Source organism: Echiichthys vipera, assembly GCF_963691815.1.
Source record: "Echiichthys vipera genome assembly, chromosome: 22".
In the NCBI taxonomy this organism is placed as follows: Eukaryota; Metazoa; Chordata; class Actinopteri; order Perciformes; family Trachinidae; genus Echiichthys; species Echiichthys vipera.
In genome coordinates, this window is record NC_139847.1 from 9,355,826 (window position 1) to 9,376,807 (window position 20,982).

The 20,982-nt window shown below is 41.2% G+C and overlaps 1 protein-coding gene across 4 annotated transcripts in view; it reads right to left on the bottom strand.

Annotated features, from left to right (window-relative positions):
• Window positions 1-9,034: 9,034 nt before the first annotated feature.
• Window positions 9,035-20,982, bottom strand: part of rell1 (RELT like 1) — a 29,978-nt gene continuing 18,030 nt past the window's right edge. The window contains exons 4-9 of one of the 4 annotated variants that reach the window (XM_083937480.1): window positions 19,898-19,955; window positions 14,087-14,335; window positions 12,085-12,343; window positions 11,980-12,018; window positions 10,393-10,428; window positions 9,035-10,315 (exon numbers count right to left, since the gene is read on the bottom strand). In XM_083937480.1, coding sequence (XP_083793606.1) covers window positions 10,393-10,428; window positions 11,980-12,018; window positions 12,085-12,343; window positions 14,087-14,335; window positions 19,898-19,955 — 641 coding nt within the window. In that variant the 3' untranslated portion in view covers window positions 9,035-10,315. Of the gene's footprint in view, window positions 10,316-10,392; window positions 10,429-10,995; window positions 12,344-14,086; window positions 14,336-19,897; window positions 19,956-20,982 lie in introns of those variants that run through there. The other 3 variants (XM_083937478.1, XM_083937479.1, XM_083937477.1) reach the window with 3 other exon arrangements.

Here is a 20,982-nt window from a genome sequence, read left to right on the forward strand (position 1 = left end):
ACTGTGAGGTACTTTGCGTATTTGTGTGTTATTATTTATTCTGACGTAGATTTCAGAATAGATTTCACTGGTATCTAAACTATAAACCAAGGAATCTCTGTCCGTGTGTAATTCGCACATCTCTTGAACTGTTTGTCTGATCTGCCCGATCTTTACGTTCTGGCCTGTAACTTCTGATATAAATCGTGACTGCTATTAGCTAGTTAGCTAACGTTAGCCCTGGAGGAGGATGCGCTACTTTTATTGTGATAAAAGAAGTACATTTATTTAACCTATTTCTGTTACTGACTTTTGTCGTCTTTGGAGACCTAAAGATGTTTTGATGGTACTGTTTTTGTGTCTGTGTTAGCATAGTAAGCTAGTGCTTAGCCTGAATACATTGCAAATCCCTAGCATGCCATTTTTTGCTGTTTTTCTTTGCTTTATCAATAATATCAGAGATTCATATAAATGTAGTATTTGTTTTTTCCTTTTTCCCCTATAAAAACCCAGCCCCAACAACAGCAACTTCCTGGTTGAATCAATACCAAAGCGCCAAAATGCAGTTCCCCAAGTGTACACCAGGGGCAGGTTTCATAATAGAGCAATTTCTCATTGACCCCCATGTTAAACAGGCCGTTTTCACAGCATATTTAAACCTATTTAAGGCCTGATATTTTTATACAGGCTGTGGGTGGAACACAGCTAATATGAAATAAAATATGTAAATTATAGTATTCATTTTGGACTCTGGTTCTCCCTCCCCTCAGGTCAGCTTGCTATTCATTTCGGTGCAAACTTGTAGGTCAAAAGTTGAACTTGAGGAGAAAAAGTTGCATTAACTTCACAACTGCAAGTGAATATTAATCAGAATCAAATTTGGATTCACTGATATTTTAGGTCCATTTTTTTTTTAGCGTAGCCTAATTCATTTCTTAACGCCTTATCAGCTGTGTTTCATTTTGTCTTGCTGCAAAGCGGTAAGAGATAGTCCCAATCCCTCTTGGAGATTCTGAGTCTGCTTGACATCAAATGCTTGTTTACGAGTGCTTCCTTCCCTCCTTCCCTTTTTACAAACGTGCGATCGCTGTGGGACTTTGGCGTTTAAACCTCGCCATCGCAGCAGTTCGAGCCTCCCGGGCCCCGGGGCCTCGGCTAATGAACACCTCAGGGCTTTTTGTTTGAACCATTAGAGGCTGAGCACCTTGGAAACCTCCACAACTAACTGGGCGAACAAAAAAAAAGTCCTGCTCGTCTGACTGCCTGACTGAGGCTCCTCACAGCAGGAGGCGCCGTTAGTGGTTCTGTCTCCGTGTCTTTGTCAGTGCGGGAGGTAGAACTGAGGCCTGGTGATACCAAATTAGCCTTTTCTTTGGACATTTATCTCTTCATCTCACCCACTCCCGTTTCTCGTCACCCCTTTCGCTCTTCGCTCGTCACTGTAATTGCTCGCCATGGATCTCACAATTATAGCACATTATTTTAAAGCCTGAAACACGGCTCTCTCTGCAGTTTGACTTTTTCCAGCCAGGGTCGATGCATTTTAAATGCAAGTGTTTTGGTCAAATAGCTTTTTAAAATTGCTTTTTGCTTCCAAAAGTGTATTTTTTTTTCCCCCATGTAGTTTCTCTTTTTTGCATCAAATCCCCTTTAGTTTCAAACTTCCCAGCAAAACCACATGAGACTCCAGGGAAGATTTCACAATGTCACACAATGTGATGGACTGTCAACCTGCGGTCCACACTGAGGCCTGTATGTGTGTGTGTGTGTGTGTACGTGTGTGTATGAATATATTCACAGTTTAGCTGTGTCTCTTTACAGTGGTGTGACTGTTTAGTCAGCAGCTAGATCACAAGCTGGAGAACAAAGGAGCTCGTTCTTCTGCGCGTAATTCTTTAAAAAGAGCAAAACCACATTCAGACCGTAGCTGATTTGACGAGTCATTTGATTCACATTAGTCTGACCAGCTAATGATGTGAACAAATGTATCAAGATTTTCTTTTTTAGGAATCACATCATCTATAAGGCTGGTTTCTTCTCCAGAAACACAAAATGTTTGCACCACAGAGTGGGATTGTCTCTCGAAATGAGAAAAGAAAGTTGCATCCGTGGAGCACAATGGCAACAGGATCTGCTGTGGAGTTCCTGCTTAATCAAACCAGTGACTCATCAAGTGCTGAGCTCGGCTTGTGCGTCACCACATTACTTTGATCCTTTCAAAGATACACAGAAAGGTAGATTATGTCACCTTTCCACCTCCAAAGTGTGAACTTCTCGGAAACTAAGCCTTGTTTGTGCAGGATTTCAATGCATTTTCTTGGCTTTAAAAAGGCTTTTTTCTGTTTTATGCACCTGTAGGGGTTTGAAAAATGCATCAGGCCAATGGGGGAGCATGTGATTCTGCTGCTTATTTAAAAGCATTAAAATCATAAGTAAATTAAACATAACACTGTAGGAAAGCTAGGAATAATATAGTTAAGGAGTAATGAAGTCCAAAGTAAAGATCCCTAAAATAAATACAGGTTTACTTGTTTTGTTGGCACATTAGCATACGTCCAAGAGCTCTGTCAGGTAAAAGCTCCACTATGGTTTGCTGATAATCACTCTTATTTTATCTCTTATCTCTATTTGGCTTTATCTGAAGGGCATTGACAGTTTTATTAGTTTATAAGGGTCTAAAAAAGGGTACCAACCCACGGGGAAGCGTTTAAAGCATAAGGTTGGTACCTATACACAGTATATACTTAATATATATATTTCATGAAGTGCAAGAACAAGAAGGATCCCATCTAGAACAATAAAGTCTCCCAGGTATCGGAAGAGAAAGCAAAGCTTCCGGTCTCCAGACCTTCATCAGCGCAAATATCTGACAACGAGGAATCTCACGGCTTATAATGATGGCTTCAAATAGAGCTCACCTGTGCCTGATCTCACAGGTACACATGGGAAATGTAGTTTACAAAGGTGGTTCCCAAAGGCCTAAAACTGAAATACATTAATATAGAAAGCAGTGGAGAAATCAAAACAATACAGAAACATATCAAAAGTTGTGATGCTCAGTTTTTGTGATCTATCCGTGGAGCTTCCTTTGTATTTGAACCTTGGGAACAACAACTGTCAACTACATTTCCCATGTAAACTTGCGTGAACAGGCACAGGTGTGCTCTATTTGATGTCATTATCATTTCCTTTTGTCAAACATTTGTCCTGATGATCTAATGATCCAACACCTTGGCTTTTTGATTAAACACCTGGGTTGGATCAAAGTGTCCGGAATAATACTTTTTAAAAATCGGATGTTTTTATTATTCTTAGCATTGACTTGTGAGATATTAAAAACACATAAATAAGCCACTGTTAGGTATCAGGTTACTTTGTTACAATGAACACGTCCACTGTAGATTCATTTGACTTAATCTAACAAAAGTCTTGCTGCCTTAGAAATAAACTGGTCCACCGAATGTGTATTAATCCACAGCTGAAAATAGTCCCAGACAAATGGTCTATTTACTCTACTTTGAGTAATGTTTGCTAAAACCGACAGAGACTTAAAACATTTCAAACTAATGTTGATATCTGAAACCTCCCATGTTGAAAACTATGAGAAACTTGATGATAGCCGGATAAATTAATTGTTTTATTTTCATAGGAGTTCTTTATAATGAAATTAAATATAAGGCAAGGAAAGGCAAGTTTATTTGTATAGTTATATAATATAATATATAATTCAGCAACAGGGTACTTAAAAGCATTGGAAAAAATAATAAAACAAATGTAAACAAGGAATTGAATTAATTTTAGCAGCATCAATGACACAACATAGAGCAATGAATATATAGTCAATGCAAATTGAGGCTAATGAGTTTAGAATTGAGTCAGTGAATCCAACAATTTACCAGACTTACCCTTTAAAGGCCCCGTATTCTGCTCATTTTCAGGTTCATACTTGTATTTTGGGTTTCTACTAGAACATGTTTACATGCTTTAATGTTATTTTTCTCATACTGTCTGTCTCAATATACCTGTATTTACTATAAACTGTGTAAAAAATGGACATAGCCTCTCCATCAGGGTCCGTTCTCTCAACTTGACCCAATCGTACTCGCCTATGGGAGTCGGCATCTTGTCAGACTTTGACTCCGCCTCATTTCCTCTTACCAAAAAAGGGCATGTATGTGACGTTGGGGGGAGGGAGATACGTCCATCTGGCCAATGTTTCCTGAATTAGCAACATTACCACCGCCACCTGGGAGCTAGGCTAACAGAACACGTTACTAGATAAACGGTAATGCAAGGCAATGTTGAGATTTTTTTCCGGGAGGGAACGATATGGAGCTTAATTTTTGTCAAGCGCACAAAACAATGACTCAAGAGCGATGTATTTGATTTCACACGCACAGATATTAACCATTGTGACCAGATTTGAATCCGTTGAGCTCAACAGGATCTGCTTTCTATGCCCGCGGAGAAAGATTTTGACACTTTGGGGGCGGAGCCACTGGACTTTGATTGACAGCTCGCAGGGAGCCCGGGGTTGCCAGGTTGGAGAGTTTCACGCATATGATACCAGCAAGAGACTGCTGTGGTCAAGCCAGCCGCTGCTTTAAATCTATTGCACATCACTATATCATGTGAATATGTATATATATAAGACAGAAGCTCTTGCCGGTATCCTAAAGGCGAAACTCTCCAACCTGGCAACCCCGGGCTCCCTGAGAGCTGCCAATCAATGACTAGTGACTCCGCCCCCTAAGTGTGAAAATCTTTCTCCGCAGCATAGAAAGCACTCCGCGAGCGAGTGGAAGCTGCCTCTCCCGCGAAGTGAGAGCAGATCCTGTTAAGATCAACGGATTCAAATCTGTTTGCGATGGTTAATATCTGTGCGTGTGAAATCAAATACATCGCTCTTAAGTCATTGTTTTGTGCGCTAAAACATTGACAAAAATTAAGCTCCATAACACACATTGTGTTCCTAAACCATCTGTTGGTACAGTAAATCGAAGAGCAAACCATCTTGTCACTTATAGTAACACCACCACACAAATGATCGCAGTCCGGGTGGAGATGATCGGTTAGGGTGCTAATACTGAAAACTAGCCTCCGAGGAGAAGTGAGGGCCAGAGGCTAGCTGTCACTCAAGAGGCCGCGCTCCTAATTATTCATAAACTTTAACCTCCAATAAAATAAAAAATAGCCTGGTACCAAAAATCCACGCCCTCAGTGTTGTCATGGAGATATGACCTAAACACACAGACTAGAATGTTTTTTTTGTACCACTTCTTAAATGGGTTTAATTATGCTGTGAAAAACATATTTATCACGAGGGTAAATGAGAAACTGCTCTATTGTGCAAACTACTCCTAGTGGACACTCAGAGAACTGCCGTTTTTGGCACTTCCTGATTGGATCAATCAGGAAGTGGCTGTGGTGGGGGCTTGGGAAAGACTGAACCCAAAGTGTCGTGGTTTAGGGGATGTTTTCTGCAGCAGGAGTTGGGGCTCTTGTACAGCTGCATGGCAGGGTGAATGCATTTTTTTTAATGAAGTATTTAGTAGTTGTTTAATGAAATGGACACTTTTTACACTATAGGACCATAGACTATAGGACTATAGACCTTTAATATTTCAACTTACTTGAAAGCATGAGAACCACAAAAAGGGCCGTAAAAGTGACATCAGAGATGATCTGATATGCTGATCATTCGTGTGTGAGAGACAGTAAACAGAGTGAATGACCCCTGACATCCCTGTACGAAAGCAGGAAATGGAGTTCACCTTTTTATCTAGTTTTCCATTAAGTTAGCTCTCAGTAACCTTCGCTGTCGATGTCATCCCACTGACTCGCAGTGATCAATCAGCCTCACCCCGCAACAAGCGAAATTTGTTGAATGTAGATGGAGACAAATAAAGAGCACTTGTGTGTCAGATTCCTTCATGTTGTTTTTATTAGGTCCATTAGGCAGCCGGCTGCAGAGAGTCCCCAAGGTCTGTGTGTGTGTGTGTGTGTGTGTGTGTGTGTGTGTGTGCTTGGTTAACATGTTTGTTTTTCTCAAGGCTTTGTTGGAGTTAATGATGGCACACACTCACACACACACACTCCCTTGTCTCAGAGTAATGGCTAGGACTTTATTTAAAGAGGAAATATCACCTAATACAGGATTATTCTAACGCACCCACTGGGCAGAAAACGCATTAATCAGTGTCAACATGAAATGGTATCTTTACCCTTTAAATGATCTGAGAAGGAGACCCAAATAGTCCACCGTGTTTTGGAATTTGCCCCAGAAATGAGCTGTTATCACTCCGGTTAAATATTACATTTGAATTTCCGTACATTTTGGCAGTAGCACAACTAGAGAAGATCACAGGCTTAAAATAGGCCCCATACCATAAGCTGCTGCTCACACCACACCAAGAAGGGCTGCGAGGCTAAACTATTGAGTGTATTGAATTGAACAAAGGGGAGTTTTATTGCTCATGAGTTTTGATTTGTGAAAAATTCGTGAAAAGGGCTTTTTGTAGCTTCAGAAGTCCCGTAGTGCCGCTTTAACTCTGGTTAAGATTCTCTGTAAACCATTTCCCAGCCGCTGCCGTCAAAACATGTGAGTGGACTGGAATAACAGTATTTGAGTCAAAGGAAGGTGGGCAGTGAGCCATTTCAGAAGGTCAACGCGTTTACAGGCCCGATGTAGTTCTAAAAGCGTTAAACATTGACTAGACTTTCTCCCTCTGCTCCCAAATAGTTCCCTACAAAACACTCCCCCCGCTTCTCCTGAGCCAGAGCGCCATCCTCTTGGCTGATATCCAGCGTCAAAGATAAGATGTAGGGCACTTAGCCTGGCATCGGCATGGGAACCCTGTCGCCTGGAGGCCTGAATAATTCAGTGCCTGAGATAAATTAACTGCTTATGAAGTCATGCAAAAGAGACAGAACAGAGCTTTATTAATATCTATAGCAGTTTTTTATGTGCATGCCTAATTTCCTTGTGGAATTTTTCAGTCGATTTAATGTAGTGTGAGAAACCTTTTCATAATACTGGTGACACCCAACACCCAGAAAGAGCTAAACACACACACACACACACACACACACACACACACACACACACACACACACGCCACTGGAGTCAATATTTGCACCAGGTTCTCGCGCTGATTATTCATGTCCTGCACTGTCAACCGCATCTGTCAGACAGGTTTAACACCCCAAAGCCCCTCTGTGTGTGTGTTTATAAAAGGCAGGTTTGCTTTGAGGCTAAAGCCATGGGTGGGGTGACGTCACCTACACTGTCAAAAAACAACAAAAAAACAGAAGAACGACTTGCAGCAAAGTTTCCAGACGGATTCCTTGAAATTACAGTAAATAACCGTGCCACATAATTACATGTAATAAACTGTAAAACGACAGAGCACATTTTAAAGTCAAAATCAGTTAAATTACATTGAATATACTGTAATTTAATATGGTTATTTACTGTAATTTCACGGTATCAGGCTGGAATCTTTGCTGCCAGTGTAGTGTGCTGTCGCTCAGAAGACGTGTGTAATGGCATCCTTTGCTGTCGGTCAGAGTAGCTCAGGATCTGTTAATAATTTAGTGTAAGTAATAAATGTGATTAACAGATTTGTATCCTTTCTTCCGGTATTCTACGGTCTCTTTAAGGTCGGGAACGTGGATCCTGTGCAAGTGAACCCGATAAGACTCGGGAGGTCAAGAGGAGACAAAAAAGTCAGGGATTATTAATGCCCAAAACACCTCTCCGTCTCGTTTCCATTATCTGTGATATGATATGATGGAGAGCCCGAGGTCGTCGGACCACCTCCTAGAGGATGAATAAGACAAATCATCTTTTCATTACACTGCCAAAAAGGGAGAGAAGGAGCGAGGCAGGTGAAGAGATGAGAGGGGGAAATGAGAAAGAATAGAATATGAAGACGGATGGTTTGCTCAGATGAGGGAGGAGAGGGAGAAGTTAGCCGGCAGGTCAGTGGACTCCAGTGTACTAACGTCTAAACTGGTATAGTGTGGGATTAAAGGGGACATATGCTCATTTGTAAGGTTCATACGTGTATGTTGGCTTCTACTAGAACACGTTCACATGCTTTAATGTTAAAAAACCCATTTTTCGTCATCCTGTCTGTCAGAATATATCTGTATTGACCCTCTGTATGAAACGCTCCGTTCTAGCGCCTGTACATAGTTCAGCCCAAAACGTTCAATTTTGGTCTCATCTGACCATACAACCTTTTTCAACATGGCATCAGAATCTTCAATATGTTTTTTAAGAGACTCAGTGTGACACTTTTTCAGAAAAGCATTTTTCTTGCCACCCTGCCAAACATGTAGAACTTGTGAAATTGCTGTCACATGCACAGATCGACCAACCTCTGCCATTTAGACTTGTAACTTCTTCAAGGTCACCATGGGTCTCTTGGTAGCTTCTCTGATCAATCTTTTCCGGGCTCAGTCATCCAGCTCAGAGGGGCGGCCCGATCTAGGTGAGGTCTGGGTGGTGCCATATGCCTCCACTTCTGGACAATACTCTGAACTGTACTCAGAGAAAGTTAAAGCCTTTGAAATTTTCTTATATCCTTCTCCTAACTTGTGCCTATCCACAACTTTATCCAGGAGCTCTTTTCAAAGCATCTTTCCAACCATAGGATTATTTGTGTTTCCATGCTCTAAAGGAGATGAATCCTTAAGAAAAAAATTATTTTATTCTGAAGTAAAATCAAAAACACCACAGTTGACGTCAGGTGGAGGCCATTTAACTTGGTGTGTGATCTGGAAGGTGATTGGTTATACCCTCTCTTGAATTTAAAGCAAAATGTGTAAATCACGCTGGAAAACTATATTTTTTTTATGTATTATCAATTCAGTCCATAAAACAAAAAAAGTGACTATTTCAAAAGGGTATCAGGACTTCTCTACCAACACCTCAATACATTTATAATAAAAAAGGAAATATAAATGTCACCTTTTTACAAAATAGGACCGTTAAATGACAACAAAATGAATTATTTATAGTATGATATGCATTAGTTGTCTTTATTTATTTCATTACACATCAATAAAAACAGCGCAAACTGTCCCAAAATATGAATAACAACAGGTATATGTATGTTGTTGTTTTTAAATGAGGCACAATTAAATGACATTCACAAGTTGGTAGAAAACAAGGCTAAATGATACAAGGTGATTACAAATATATGGGAAAATGTGTGGATGATTTGGATGACCTCACACGGGTCTTTAAAGGGCTACTCCAGCGATTTAATATCGCACCTCTGTAAAACTGTAGGACTCATATGAGTCAAATAAAAAAAGAGCGATCTAGCTTTAAAAAATCAAAGCAGCAAAGGCCCAGAAAACTTTTAGTCTCTAGTATGGGACAAGCTTCAAAACACTTGATCCTACATTTCCCACAATGCAACAAATGCATTCTCTGCCAGGTAAACGCCCATGTGGAGACCAAAATAAAGCTTAAAGTTGGGTAAACCGGCAACCGTTAGTCAAAACAACAGCTGAGAATATGTCAAAAAATAAAGTTAAACAGTTAGGTATCACCTATCTGACACATGGGAAATTACACACGGAAAATCTCTCTCTGGCTGAAGCAGACGGACCTCACGTCTCAGGATACGGTTTTATGTAAATGTAAAAATAACACTGTCACTTTAAGAGAAAACACGGCGTGAGCAGTAAAGTAACAGTAACCGAGCTAATGAGGCGTTTGAATACTGCACTCTCTTCTTCATTAGAGGTCACATTGGAAGGTAAACTCAAAAGGCACACAGTGACATGGTGCTCCAGTCTACTTCCCGGTGCTGCGACTGCTACTATCAGCTTGTTCCGGCTTCCATGTTTGAGAATGACAACCTACAATTCATCTCAGACTGGCTGTATCTGTTTCTGGGGTGTAGTTTTATGAATTAACTGACTTTATTTACTCACACATACAAAAACATATGTACACACATCATCTGCATATTGAGTAACAAATCCTTAGTTCATGTGGAAAGCCCTGGTTTTGGCTTCCTTGACATAAAGCAGCCGCCCTGCTTAAACAAGGCACTATTGTGAATCTATTTTAGGAGTAAATGTCACAAATAGACACATTCTCTCTTTTCTGCTTGTAAAATAACTTGCTTGGCTGGTGTGACTCTGTACGTCACTCTGGCCACCGGTGTCCTCATCATCAGCAGCACGTTTGGCTTCCCGTGCAGGAATGTGGAGGGACGACTCCCTGGTCGACTTTGCTCCTCCAGCGCTGATGTTTTAATGTTCTTGTTTGGGTCCAGGTGTGTGTTTTTTTTTTTCCCCTCTCTTAGAAAAACTGTAGAAGGGAGGAATAAAGGTTAAGACAAAGAAACAGAAGACACAGATGCATCTGATGAAAACGTGACACATTACCTATCTTTTCTCTTTGTCCAAGTTGTCTGTCTGCTCCTGTAGAAGGAAATAATCTTGATTTATATGGAACATAAGCATTATTAATCTTCAGATTAGGCGTGTTCTGCCACCAGGTTGTTTCAGGGTTTTGTCAATATGCGAAAGCTAAAAGTCAATATGAACTGACAGTACGGAATGAAACAAACATTGAATGTGTTTTCAAGCAGTAAATGGATTCTTTGCATTTGTACCATCTTTGAAACATGAGTGTGATGTTTCTCCACCTTAAACAAATATGGGTTTGACATTGATTCAGTCAAGGCTGCTGAATTTTAAATAGACTCTCATCTCTCATATTACCAAGCCTGAAAAAACAAACTGTGAACACAGGGTGACTACAAATCCTTTCTGAAGTATGGGAGTTCATACATCAACATCAACCTTTTTAGGCTTATGTGTTTTTAAAGGGTTTATGAAGTTGTCTTGTTGAAATAAAGGATGTTACTAACGACTAATTTCCCTGACATTTAAACAGAAGTATAAACTCAAAAAACAGTCCAAATTGAGCACAATTCAACCTATAAAAGGGTTAAACATTGTCTGATAAAATATAGGGCGTTCAGTCTAGTTTGGCATCAGTTATACCATAGATACCTTAGCATGCCAGGTAAATGTATCAAGCTAACTGGCAATTGTTCACTTTGTTCATTCATGGCACTCTAGGTTGCTAGCTTTAGTCTGTAGCATACGTGCTAGCCGATTAGCCAGCTAGAAGTTTCCAGTGTGCTGTTGGCCAATCCACTGGAACTGTTTAATGAATCCCATTAATAATATATGAGGCCTGATAACGAGCTGACTAATCCGATCGGTGCATCCCGACATATTAGAATCTACCAGAAACCAAAGGGTGAGCGCCTCCACAACAACTGTATACATGAACATTACATGTGATCATAAATCATTGGGAGCCTTGGTTTTGAATGTTTTTTGATGATTTTTAGTCACTAAAGAATCGTTGTTCTGTTCAATAGCAGCGTCAACAGGAAGACAAAACTCCTCTGCACACTCATGTTAACAATAAATGAAACACTGCGGAGAGACGAGCGGAGGCTGCTCGTGATCACCTGGAGCATTGTAATTTCATGAGCACACTTCCTGTGATGTAAACAGAAAGCAGCAGTGCTGGAGTTTAATTATTACTGCGGTTGGATTTTTAAGTGGCTCTTTATCATGAATGTTTAATTATTTAAATATTCATGACATTAACTTTCCCTTATAACTTACTTTCTGACATTGTAGAGATCAAACAATTGAAATATTAATCAATATAATAAATCAGTTCAATAATAGACAATGAAAATAGTTCTAAGTTGGAGCCCTAAGTCAGTTATAACATATATGAAAACAGTGCTAAATATTGTGTGCTATTAATGATCAAAGATAACATTCTCTGTTTGTTTTTTTTGTCATTAATCACCATATCATTGAAAGAGCAGACAAGCCAGTCAACACACAAATAGTTTTGCATACATAAGCAGCGCTTATTTACACACAGGGTGTGAGTGAGGAGGAGTCCGATGGGAATGACGAAGTTTCCAGGATACAGACCTGCTGGGACTCAGACGTCACCCGGCTCTTGGGCTCCACCTCGGTAGACGTCGTATGGCTCTTGGGCTCCACGTCCGTAGACGTCGTATGGCTCTTGGGCTCCACGTCCGTAGGCGTTGTCCTGCTCTTGGGCTCCACGTCCGTAGACGTCGTCCGGCTCTTGGGCTCCACGTCCGTAGACGTCGTCCGGCTCTTGGGCTCCACGTCCGTAGACGTCGTCCGGCTCTTGGGCTCCACGTCCGTAGACGTCGTCCGGCTCTTGGGCTCCACCTCCGTAGGAGATGTAGGTACACTCCCATTGGAGTCTGATATTAGCATCGTCCGCCTCTCCCTGGTTGGTTTTTCACATTTCGTCACCCGGAACCTGAGGGGCGACAAAAAAATTACAATGTTTTGAATGTTTTTTTGGTAGTTTGGGAAATGAGAGCTGAGGTCTCACTCGCTGCACAGTTAGCTCATTACTCCTGCTCTTTCTCTTTGTGGGAACCACTAGTTGGAAAAGTTAAACTATCTTTGTTGTTGATTTGTTCACTTTGTAAATAGTGTATTTACATCAAAAGCAATATAAAAAACAACCCAAAGGAAACACTCCTTTAATGCATAAACTCAGTCGGTATCAGCTATTCTCATTTGTGTGATAATACCCCTGTGACCTAAACTTTACACCTCTCTATTCCACCAACCCACTCTAGATACACACACACTCCCACACGCAAAAACTTTAATTAAATCAGCAAATGAATATTCCTATCCAGGTCATGCTGACCCTCTGCGTACGCCGGCATTCATCAGGGTGCGCAAATGAAATGCAACCTCTCTGCATCCCAATCAGCTCGCAGCACGACATTAAGGATGATGAGAGCGCACGCTGTGTGGCGGGGACGAGGCTGGACACTTTCATGGGTTCACTGGTGGACAGAGAAATGTTTTCTTTACTTTAAACATCTTGGACACTTTTAGAATGGTGGCATACTGCCAGGGTGTGATTCCAAATGTGATGCTTTTCTCTTAAATCCCCCAAATTCGTGTGCACAGGAGCATCCGCTGTCACATCACAAACAAGGATGTTTTCTTAAAGTTATCATCTTAAAGACTGACATCAAATCTCTTTCGAGGGGGTCCAACAGCACGTACAAAACAAGACAAGATATTACCATTACAACTACAACAGACACAACATATGTAGAGGCTCTCATCAACCCACCAATTCTAAAACCCCTCCAACCCTGCCACCTGCTGCAATTTATAACAGCTGCCAATTGACTTGACATATCCAACAATAACAATAGCCATGTGCTACAGCACAATGTTGATGCACAATGCCACATGGTACAGTACAACACAATAGTATAGATAGAGAACCATACCAACATACAATACCCTTTACTCTTATCCATCCAGCATACGCCAGACATATCATTTTCTGACATAATTTATGATGATTTCAATTTGTACTGGATTCAGATTCCCTTCACAAACACAAGGAGGTGTTTACATACATGTTTTGCATGTAGGTAAACCAGAAATAGTTTTATCTCACTGATATCCGCCTCACTGTTTACTGTTCACTCTCTTTACTCTCGCTTTCACATTAAAAGTGTTAAACTGTCGAAACGCGGGCCGTCTTTTATTGTGAAGCAACGGCGTGAAATCATACTAAGAATAAGATCACATTCTGTCTGTAACAAGATGATCCACAGGCTGTACTGAAAAACTGATAGAATGCTGCTGGATATCCCAAATGTCTCCGTTTCCCCCGACACAGGTTTAACCAGTGAAGCTTCACATAGAAACTCGACACAGTCTGAACCCTGCAGCATCTATTTTCCCAGGCTTCACCCTGACCGTACGTACATGTATTTTTCAGGTCACTGGTCTGGTGTCAAAGTGTAATTAAGTGTGGGGTTAATGTTTGATTGTTGTGTGTGAACTAATATCCAATATGCCTCTGGGGCAAACTTCTTAAATATATATCTTCTAATTAAAACACCTTGTGTGGTATTATTTCGAGAAATTTGGGAGGTAAGAAAAGCATCATAAAGATGCAAAAAATAAAATAAAATTCTGCCTCCTTTACTGAGACACACACACACACACACCTGCCCACCTGCCCACAGCCAGGACCGTGACCTCTCCGTGTTGGCTGCGCCGATTTTCCGTTTTACGGGCCGACGGCCTCCTCATCAGCGGCCATTTCTTCTGGGTGCAACGTGTGCAGATGTTCTTCTGGCCGCCCAAGCCGCCAATGGTGTGCAGGTGGCTGCAGGTGTGCTTGGCTGCTCCTGGGGGTGCACCCGGGGATATGGGAGTCATCGGTGGGGTGGGAGAGCCGGGAGAGTTGGGGGTTAGCGGAGGTCTAGAGAGGAAGAATCAGGAATCAGTGTTCAAGTTTGAGGTTTGGTGGAAATTTTACTTTAGTAATGACACCATTATTAATAATAAATCATGCTTTACACTACACAATTACTCTTACTATGATTTTGAGTGTAATCAAGATAGCTGCTGATGACTATGGCTTATTGTTAGTAACAGAGCCAAATAATGTAAATCAGCCCCATCATAATTATTAAACAAAGAGAGAATAAATCTGTTATAGTTTGGCAGAATGTTGCAGCACCACGTAACATCTAAAGATTAAAGAAAACTAAAAGTATTGTGTGACGGGGGGCTGTCCAGCTATGAGAAGTGAGACACTTCACAGACTTCTTTAATTGACCTACATTCAGCCCAAAACATTTTCATTTGACAGAGATTTATTCAACTGAATGAATTCTGCAGCACTTCCTTTATCGCAGCCTACTACTGCAGAAATGATACATTAATATTTATGTTGTTCTTTTGGAGAGCAATCGCTCTGAATGATGATTATTGTTTGAAGCAAAAATAAAAGCAATTATGTATGAGTATGAGCATTCATCAGGTGAGGTGTTGATCAGTAGAGGATTAGCTATGTAAGGAGGCAAACTGATACAAATCAAACTGCTTCTCTCTTCACTTTCATTCACTCTTTATCTTAAAAGGGTGCTAACAGTAATTGAGGCCATCTGACTAGTCTGTTTGATCTCTTACTTATTTTTTTTGAGCAACTGTGTGCATGTTTTATGACCCCGGAGAGCAGCTCTTCACATTGTTTACACACAAAGGTGGAACAAACAGTGTCTCTACTCACTGATGTGCTCATATAATATACAGCATGTAGAACTGTGCATGTGTGTGTCAAGGGAGGCCAGCATAATGAGTTACGTCTCCTTTATCAGTGTCAGTGTTGAGGAGAACACTGCCTGTAAGAGACCGGACAGGGCAAAGAAGGACGAGAAGATACAGTACATATAGATACAAGTAGACGGCGGAGAATGAGCATTAGGTCACGTTCAGACCGGCTTTAGCACTGCGTGAAAGTCAGCCCCCTCAGTCTCACACACACACACACACACACACACACACACACACACACACACACACACACACACACACACACACACACACACACACACACACACACACACACACACACACACACACACACACACACACACACACACACACACACACACACACACACACACACACACACACACACACACACACACACACACACACACACACACACACACACACACACACACACACACACACACACACACACACACACACACACACACACACACACACACACACACACACACACACACACACACACACAACCATTTATTTGTGAGTTAAGTTGCTGTGGTGTCCTTTAGAATTCCTTTATTTATCCTGCAAGGGAAAATTCAATTTTTTCACTCTGTTATTATTATTATTCAGGTTACACACACATGCACAAACAGGACCTATAAATGTGCAATTAATGGAGAGATGTCAGAGCGAGGGGACTGCCAAATGGATCAGCGCCCCAAGCGGTTGGGGGTTCGGTGTCTCGTTCAACAGCACCTCGGCAGTGCCCAGGAGATGAGCTGGCCCCTTATTTGTACCATATCTGTATTTGACCAATCAGCATCGTTCAGCCCCACAAATGCAACCCTTCCTGAACCATAAGAAAGGTGCACCCAGAGAGCATCCTGGAACTATAATTAATTAAATCAGGTTCCTGGTTCCTCCTTTTGAAAACAGTGAAGCCAAAGCATCTAGTTAGTGTAAGTGATAAACCCCGCCCCCTCCATGTTAGAGGAAGGGACAATGGGCCAAAGTAGAAACTCAAAGTACACCTCAAATTAACTTTTCCCAAAGAGGGTTTCTGCCAATTTAGGTCATTCTTATCAGGCTGGTGTTTGTTCAAGTGTTAATTTTTCTGATACATTTTGGTTTTAATTAGTTATTTGATGGGGGTAGGGACCCTACAAGGGGGAAGTTAAAGGGGACATATTATTTTTTATTTTTTTCAGGTTCATACTTGTATTCTGGGTTTCTACAGTACTAGAAAATGTTTACATGATATAACGGTTAAAAAAACACATTATTTTTCTCATACTGTCTGTCTGAATATACCTGCATTCACTCTGTCTAAGACCCCCTCCTGAAAGAGCCCAGTCTGCTGTGATTGGCCAGCGTTTTAGCCTTCTGCATCCGTACTCTCGGACTCTTTGCACCGCCACTGCAGCCGGGGAATGGCTATAACAGCACTGAAGCACCATTTTCTACCTTTATATAGTATAGTTGTGACATCACATCTGTAAAGACAAAGTTTCTGAATACGGGCTGTGTGTATTTCTCTGTGGATTGAGCGTTCTGACATTTTCACAGTATTTATTCAGCACCTCCACCTGCTTTATAATCATAAAATAAATAGTAATCTCACTTTTTTACATTATGGGACCCTTAAATATGATTGTAAACAGGATATGAAAAAAAAAGATATGGCAAAGGGGAGATTAACTGATGTGCACAGAGGAAAAGGGGACTGAGGGATGGTGGGGAGATGGAGACTGGAGACTACTGACGGAGAGAGCAGCACTGAGGCGAGGGCAAGTTAAGTACCAAATCTGGAGAGGCAGATAGTGAGGCCTGGCCACACTACAGTCACTCTCCTTCTTGTAGTCCCTCTCCATCCTTCTCTATGTTTTCTTTCCTCCCTCCCTCCATCTATCTATCCCTCTCTATCTGCCTGTCTGTCTGTCTCTTTCCCCCCCTTAAGTGTCCCATAAATTACCCTCGCCAATACCCCTCTTCCCCCCTGTTCCACCATCTCTAAGTGATCCACTGGCAGACTGCCCAACCTGGCTGGGAGAAAGAGAAAAGATATGAAGGGTAACAGCAAGAGAAAGAGGGAGTACTACAGAGAGATTTGAACAAAAAAGTGAAAGGAAATGGCAGAGAAAAAAAGTGATAGAAATATATGGGAAAAGATATTTGGAAAGAGAATGAAGAAGCAAAACACTTTGCAAGTGCAAACGTGTGCAATACCAATTTCTTTTTCTCAGGACACCCAATGTGACAGAGCAGAATACCTTCATACCTTATCCCCGGCAGAGGCAACGCTTCTACCATCTATCGACACTGTTTCTTCCTAACAATGGAGAACATCTCCTCTCTTTATCTCTCTCCTTTCCTCGCAGAACAATGTGTAGCGGGACGGGAAAGATGACAGGAGGAGACAGGGGGAGGAAAAACATACTCCACTGACTCGATTTACTCACACTCCTCTTCTGTCACAGGCTTCTCCTCCTCCAATCTGTCTATCAGCCTAACTCCCTCTCCCCTTATCTCTGCGGCAAAGCAAAGTGAAGACGTCTAATCTCAGCCGATGCTAGGGATGCAACAGTACAGTTGGCCCATGGTTCAATACTACATTGGTTCTTGGATTACGGTTTCCGGCGAAAAATCATCCTGTGGTCTTTTTCAGCACTTACATACATCAAATAAGCCATCCAGACACTTTATTTCGTGTAACAACTATTAACGGAGGAATCCAGTAGAGTCGCTAACAGCCGGACGTGGCTAACACTGATTAGCTCGGGGCAGTACGGTGAAGGCATTCAAACGTCTTTTTTAACCACTAATTCTGTTCCAAATAACACCAAACCTCTGCAGTAGCATGAGAAGAGTCCTTACACATTAAAACAAAGCTTCAATGGGCTCCTTGCTTTTGGTAATCGACTTGAATGGACTTTACTATGAGAGGAGCTGGTACCTGGGCCAGTAGGTAAGTCTTTCAAAGTCTTTTAATAAACTCTTGGTTCACTAACTACATTGTAGCTGCTTCGTTTTATGTGTCTCTATGGCTTATTTGATGTATGCAAGATCCTAAAAAGACTGTGGGATGATTTTGCGCTGGAAATACACTTTAAGGAGAAAGAAATTGCTATTAATTGATTTATTCCAAAATGATTTCTTTTGTTTATGAGCAAAGGTTGTTTTTTTTTTTTTATTAGATTCAGACACATTCAAGTGTATTGTAGGCTATAACAAAATAAATAAAAGACACTTTCAAATGCAAATGTACTTTTTCACTGTGGTACGCTCGGTGCTTTAGCCAGTTCCCCTTCGATGTCTTTGTTGTGTTATAGAGTTCAGGAATAACATTAGTGCTGAAAAATGTACACTATGGCACAGTGCAATCCAACTTGTTCATAGTGATCGGATATTTACTCGGCAGGGAGGTGTTTCCCCATCCGCAGCGCGTGAACACATGCTGCATTCAAGTGCTCATCTAAAGCTCCGAAAGAGCCAATTCAGAGAGAAATACGAAGCATGCATGGACACATGAAATTACATGACATTTTATTGCAAAACTAAAAAAAACTCAACTCACAAGTACGTATTGAACCGCGGAGGGTGTACCGAAAAGTTCAGCATTATATTTAGAACCGTGGCATCCCTAGCTCGTACGATCGGCTCAAGTTCTTATGATGCAGTGACAGTGACAAGCAGGCGGCCTTTGATTCGAGATTCAAATGTCAAAATGTGAATGTTATCAATTTCGGACACAATACATTTTATGCTAAAAAAGGTTCCTGGCCATCAGATGCAGGATAGGGGTCATGTCAACCCAAGATTTCAAAACTCTTGCAAGATGGGTAAGGTTAGGCTGACCTTGAATGGTTAGGGTTAGGATAGTTTTCGCATGTCTAGGCTTACCATCTAGACATGACCCTGTCTAGAGCTGCACTATAATTCTTTTTATTATGCAGGCCTTTTTAACAGTAAAGGTTTCAAAATTAAAAGAGACACCACACTCTTTAGATGCAGAACATCGCTCTTACTAGAACCTCATGCACACATTACTTTAACGTTTGAAGAAATCAAAAGCTTTGAATCGTCAATTTTTTTTCCATTATCGACCTTCATGCTTTCAATTATTAAATTTATCTTTTGGTCTAAAAAAAAAAAAAAAGAGTCAGACAGTAAAAAAAGAAATCCCAATGATTCAAAGCAGATATATCCAAAATTGTGTTTTCCAAAACTTACGACATTATGAATTCACAGTAATATAAAACATGGAAAAGCATTAAATACTTACATTTAAAAAGCTTGAAACCAGCACATATTTGGGATTTCTGCGTGATAATTCAGGTAAGGCTGGCGTATTTGTTAAGCCTCTCGTATAAAGATTACTACAGTTTCTTTGCCCAATACTCCCCCTTTAAGTGGAGTCACGCTCACTGTGTTCTGGCAAGGAATCTACTAAGGGAACAAGCCAACAACTGTGCTCAATATGCTTTAATAATCCCACAATATAGTGATATGGGGCATGTGGCATTTGGGGAAGAGTCCCCAGCTGCTTGCCCTCAATCAAACATTGCCAATCTGGAAAAGTATCAGAAGAGAATTGAGCCCTGATTGCGTGTGTGTGTTCATTTCCTGCTCTGGCTACTCTCATTTGCTGTCACTTCAACAGTGACACCAACGGGCTTGAAAGGAGGGCTATGGTGCCATCTGGTGGTTTTATTACTTAACAGCCGGGAAAAACAACACTTACCCATCAGAGTCAATGCTGTTTTCACGATGAAGCATGGCTTTCAGGGCATCTGAGTTTGCTAAAGCGGGAGGGAGGGAGGGAGAGAGAGTTACACACTTATACAGACAGAAGAAAAGAACAGAGAGATGAAAGTAGTGTTGGGGAATTAGCGATAACGAGGAGAACGCTCCAGTGACTTCAAAAGCAGAGCGCTTATTGAAAGATGGTTACAACAGATTAACTCCTCTACACAATTAAACTGCACGCCGCGTGCACTCACTGAACACAGTCACTGTACACCTCAAAAGAATGTGCCAGAACAGGATAAAAAAAATTTTTTTTGTTTGAGAACTCCAGAAGATGACTGAAAAGTTGAATTTCTGTACAAGGGTCAGGGATTAGAATTTAGATAGAACAGAATTTGGCCTAAGAAAATACAGTTGTATTGATTTCCGTTTACTTCACATGAACAACAACTCCGACAACTTCTGCTCCCAGACAAAGTAGCACCAACTCAGAGAAAAACAGCTCAGAATAGATTTACATAATTTGCTCCCAGAGACAGATTTCCCTAAGGCCTGGCCCTGATGCATTCACTGACTTCCCCGTGAGCACAGTGCATGCACAGATAAAGGAATTTGTTCATACCTTAGGGGGGGTGTACTGAGCTGTACTGCGACACAGAGATGACTCACACAGTGGAACGTGGGGGTTTCATGTTGTGGTTTCATCTAAACGTGGACGGAGAACGTCTGACTCAGACCGCGGTCCTCCTCGTCAGCCCGTATCGTCCTCATATCATCGGGCACCACAGGGGGGCTCTACAACAACATCCTTGGTAGCTGCTGGATATTTATAGTCCCCACGTATTATGAACTTGTAACTGTTTGGTCATTTTATTTTTACGCAGCTCCCCTTTGAGTACTGTGGCACTGAGTGACTAATGAAAGACTAGGTTTAGTCAGTTTTGAGTTGGTCAAAGTACTGAAAACATTTTCTTAAATCAGTTTACTATGAACAAATGAGTCTTACGTGAACACGCCGTTTCATTTTCTGCTGAAGTCAGAACAGTTTGTTATTTTTGTATTTGTGTTTTTGTCCTTGCT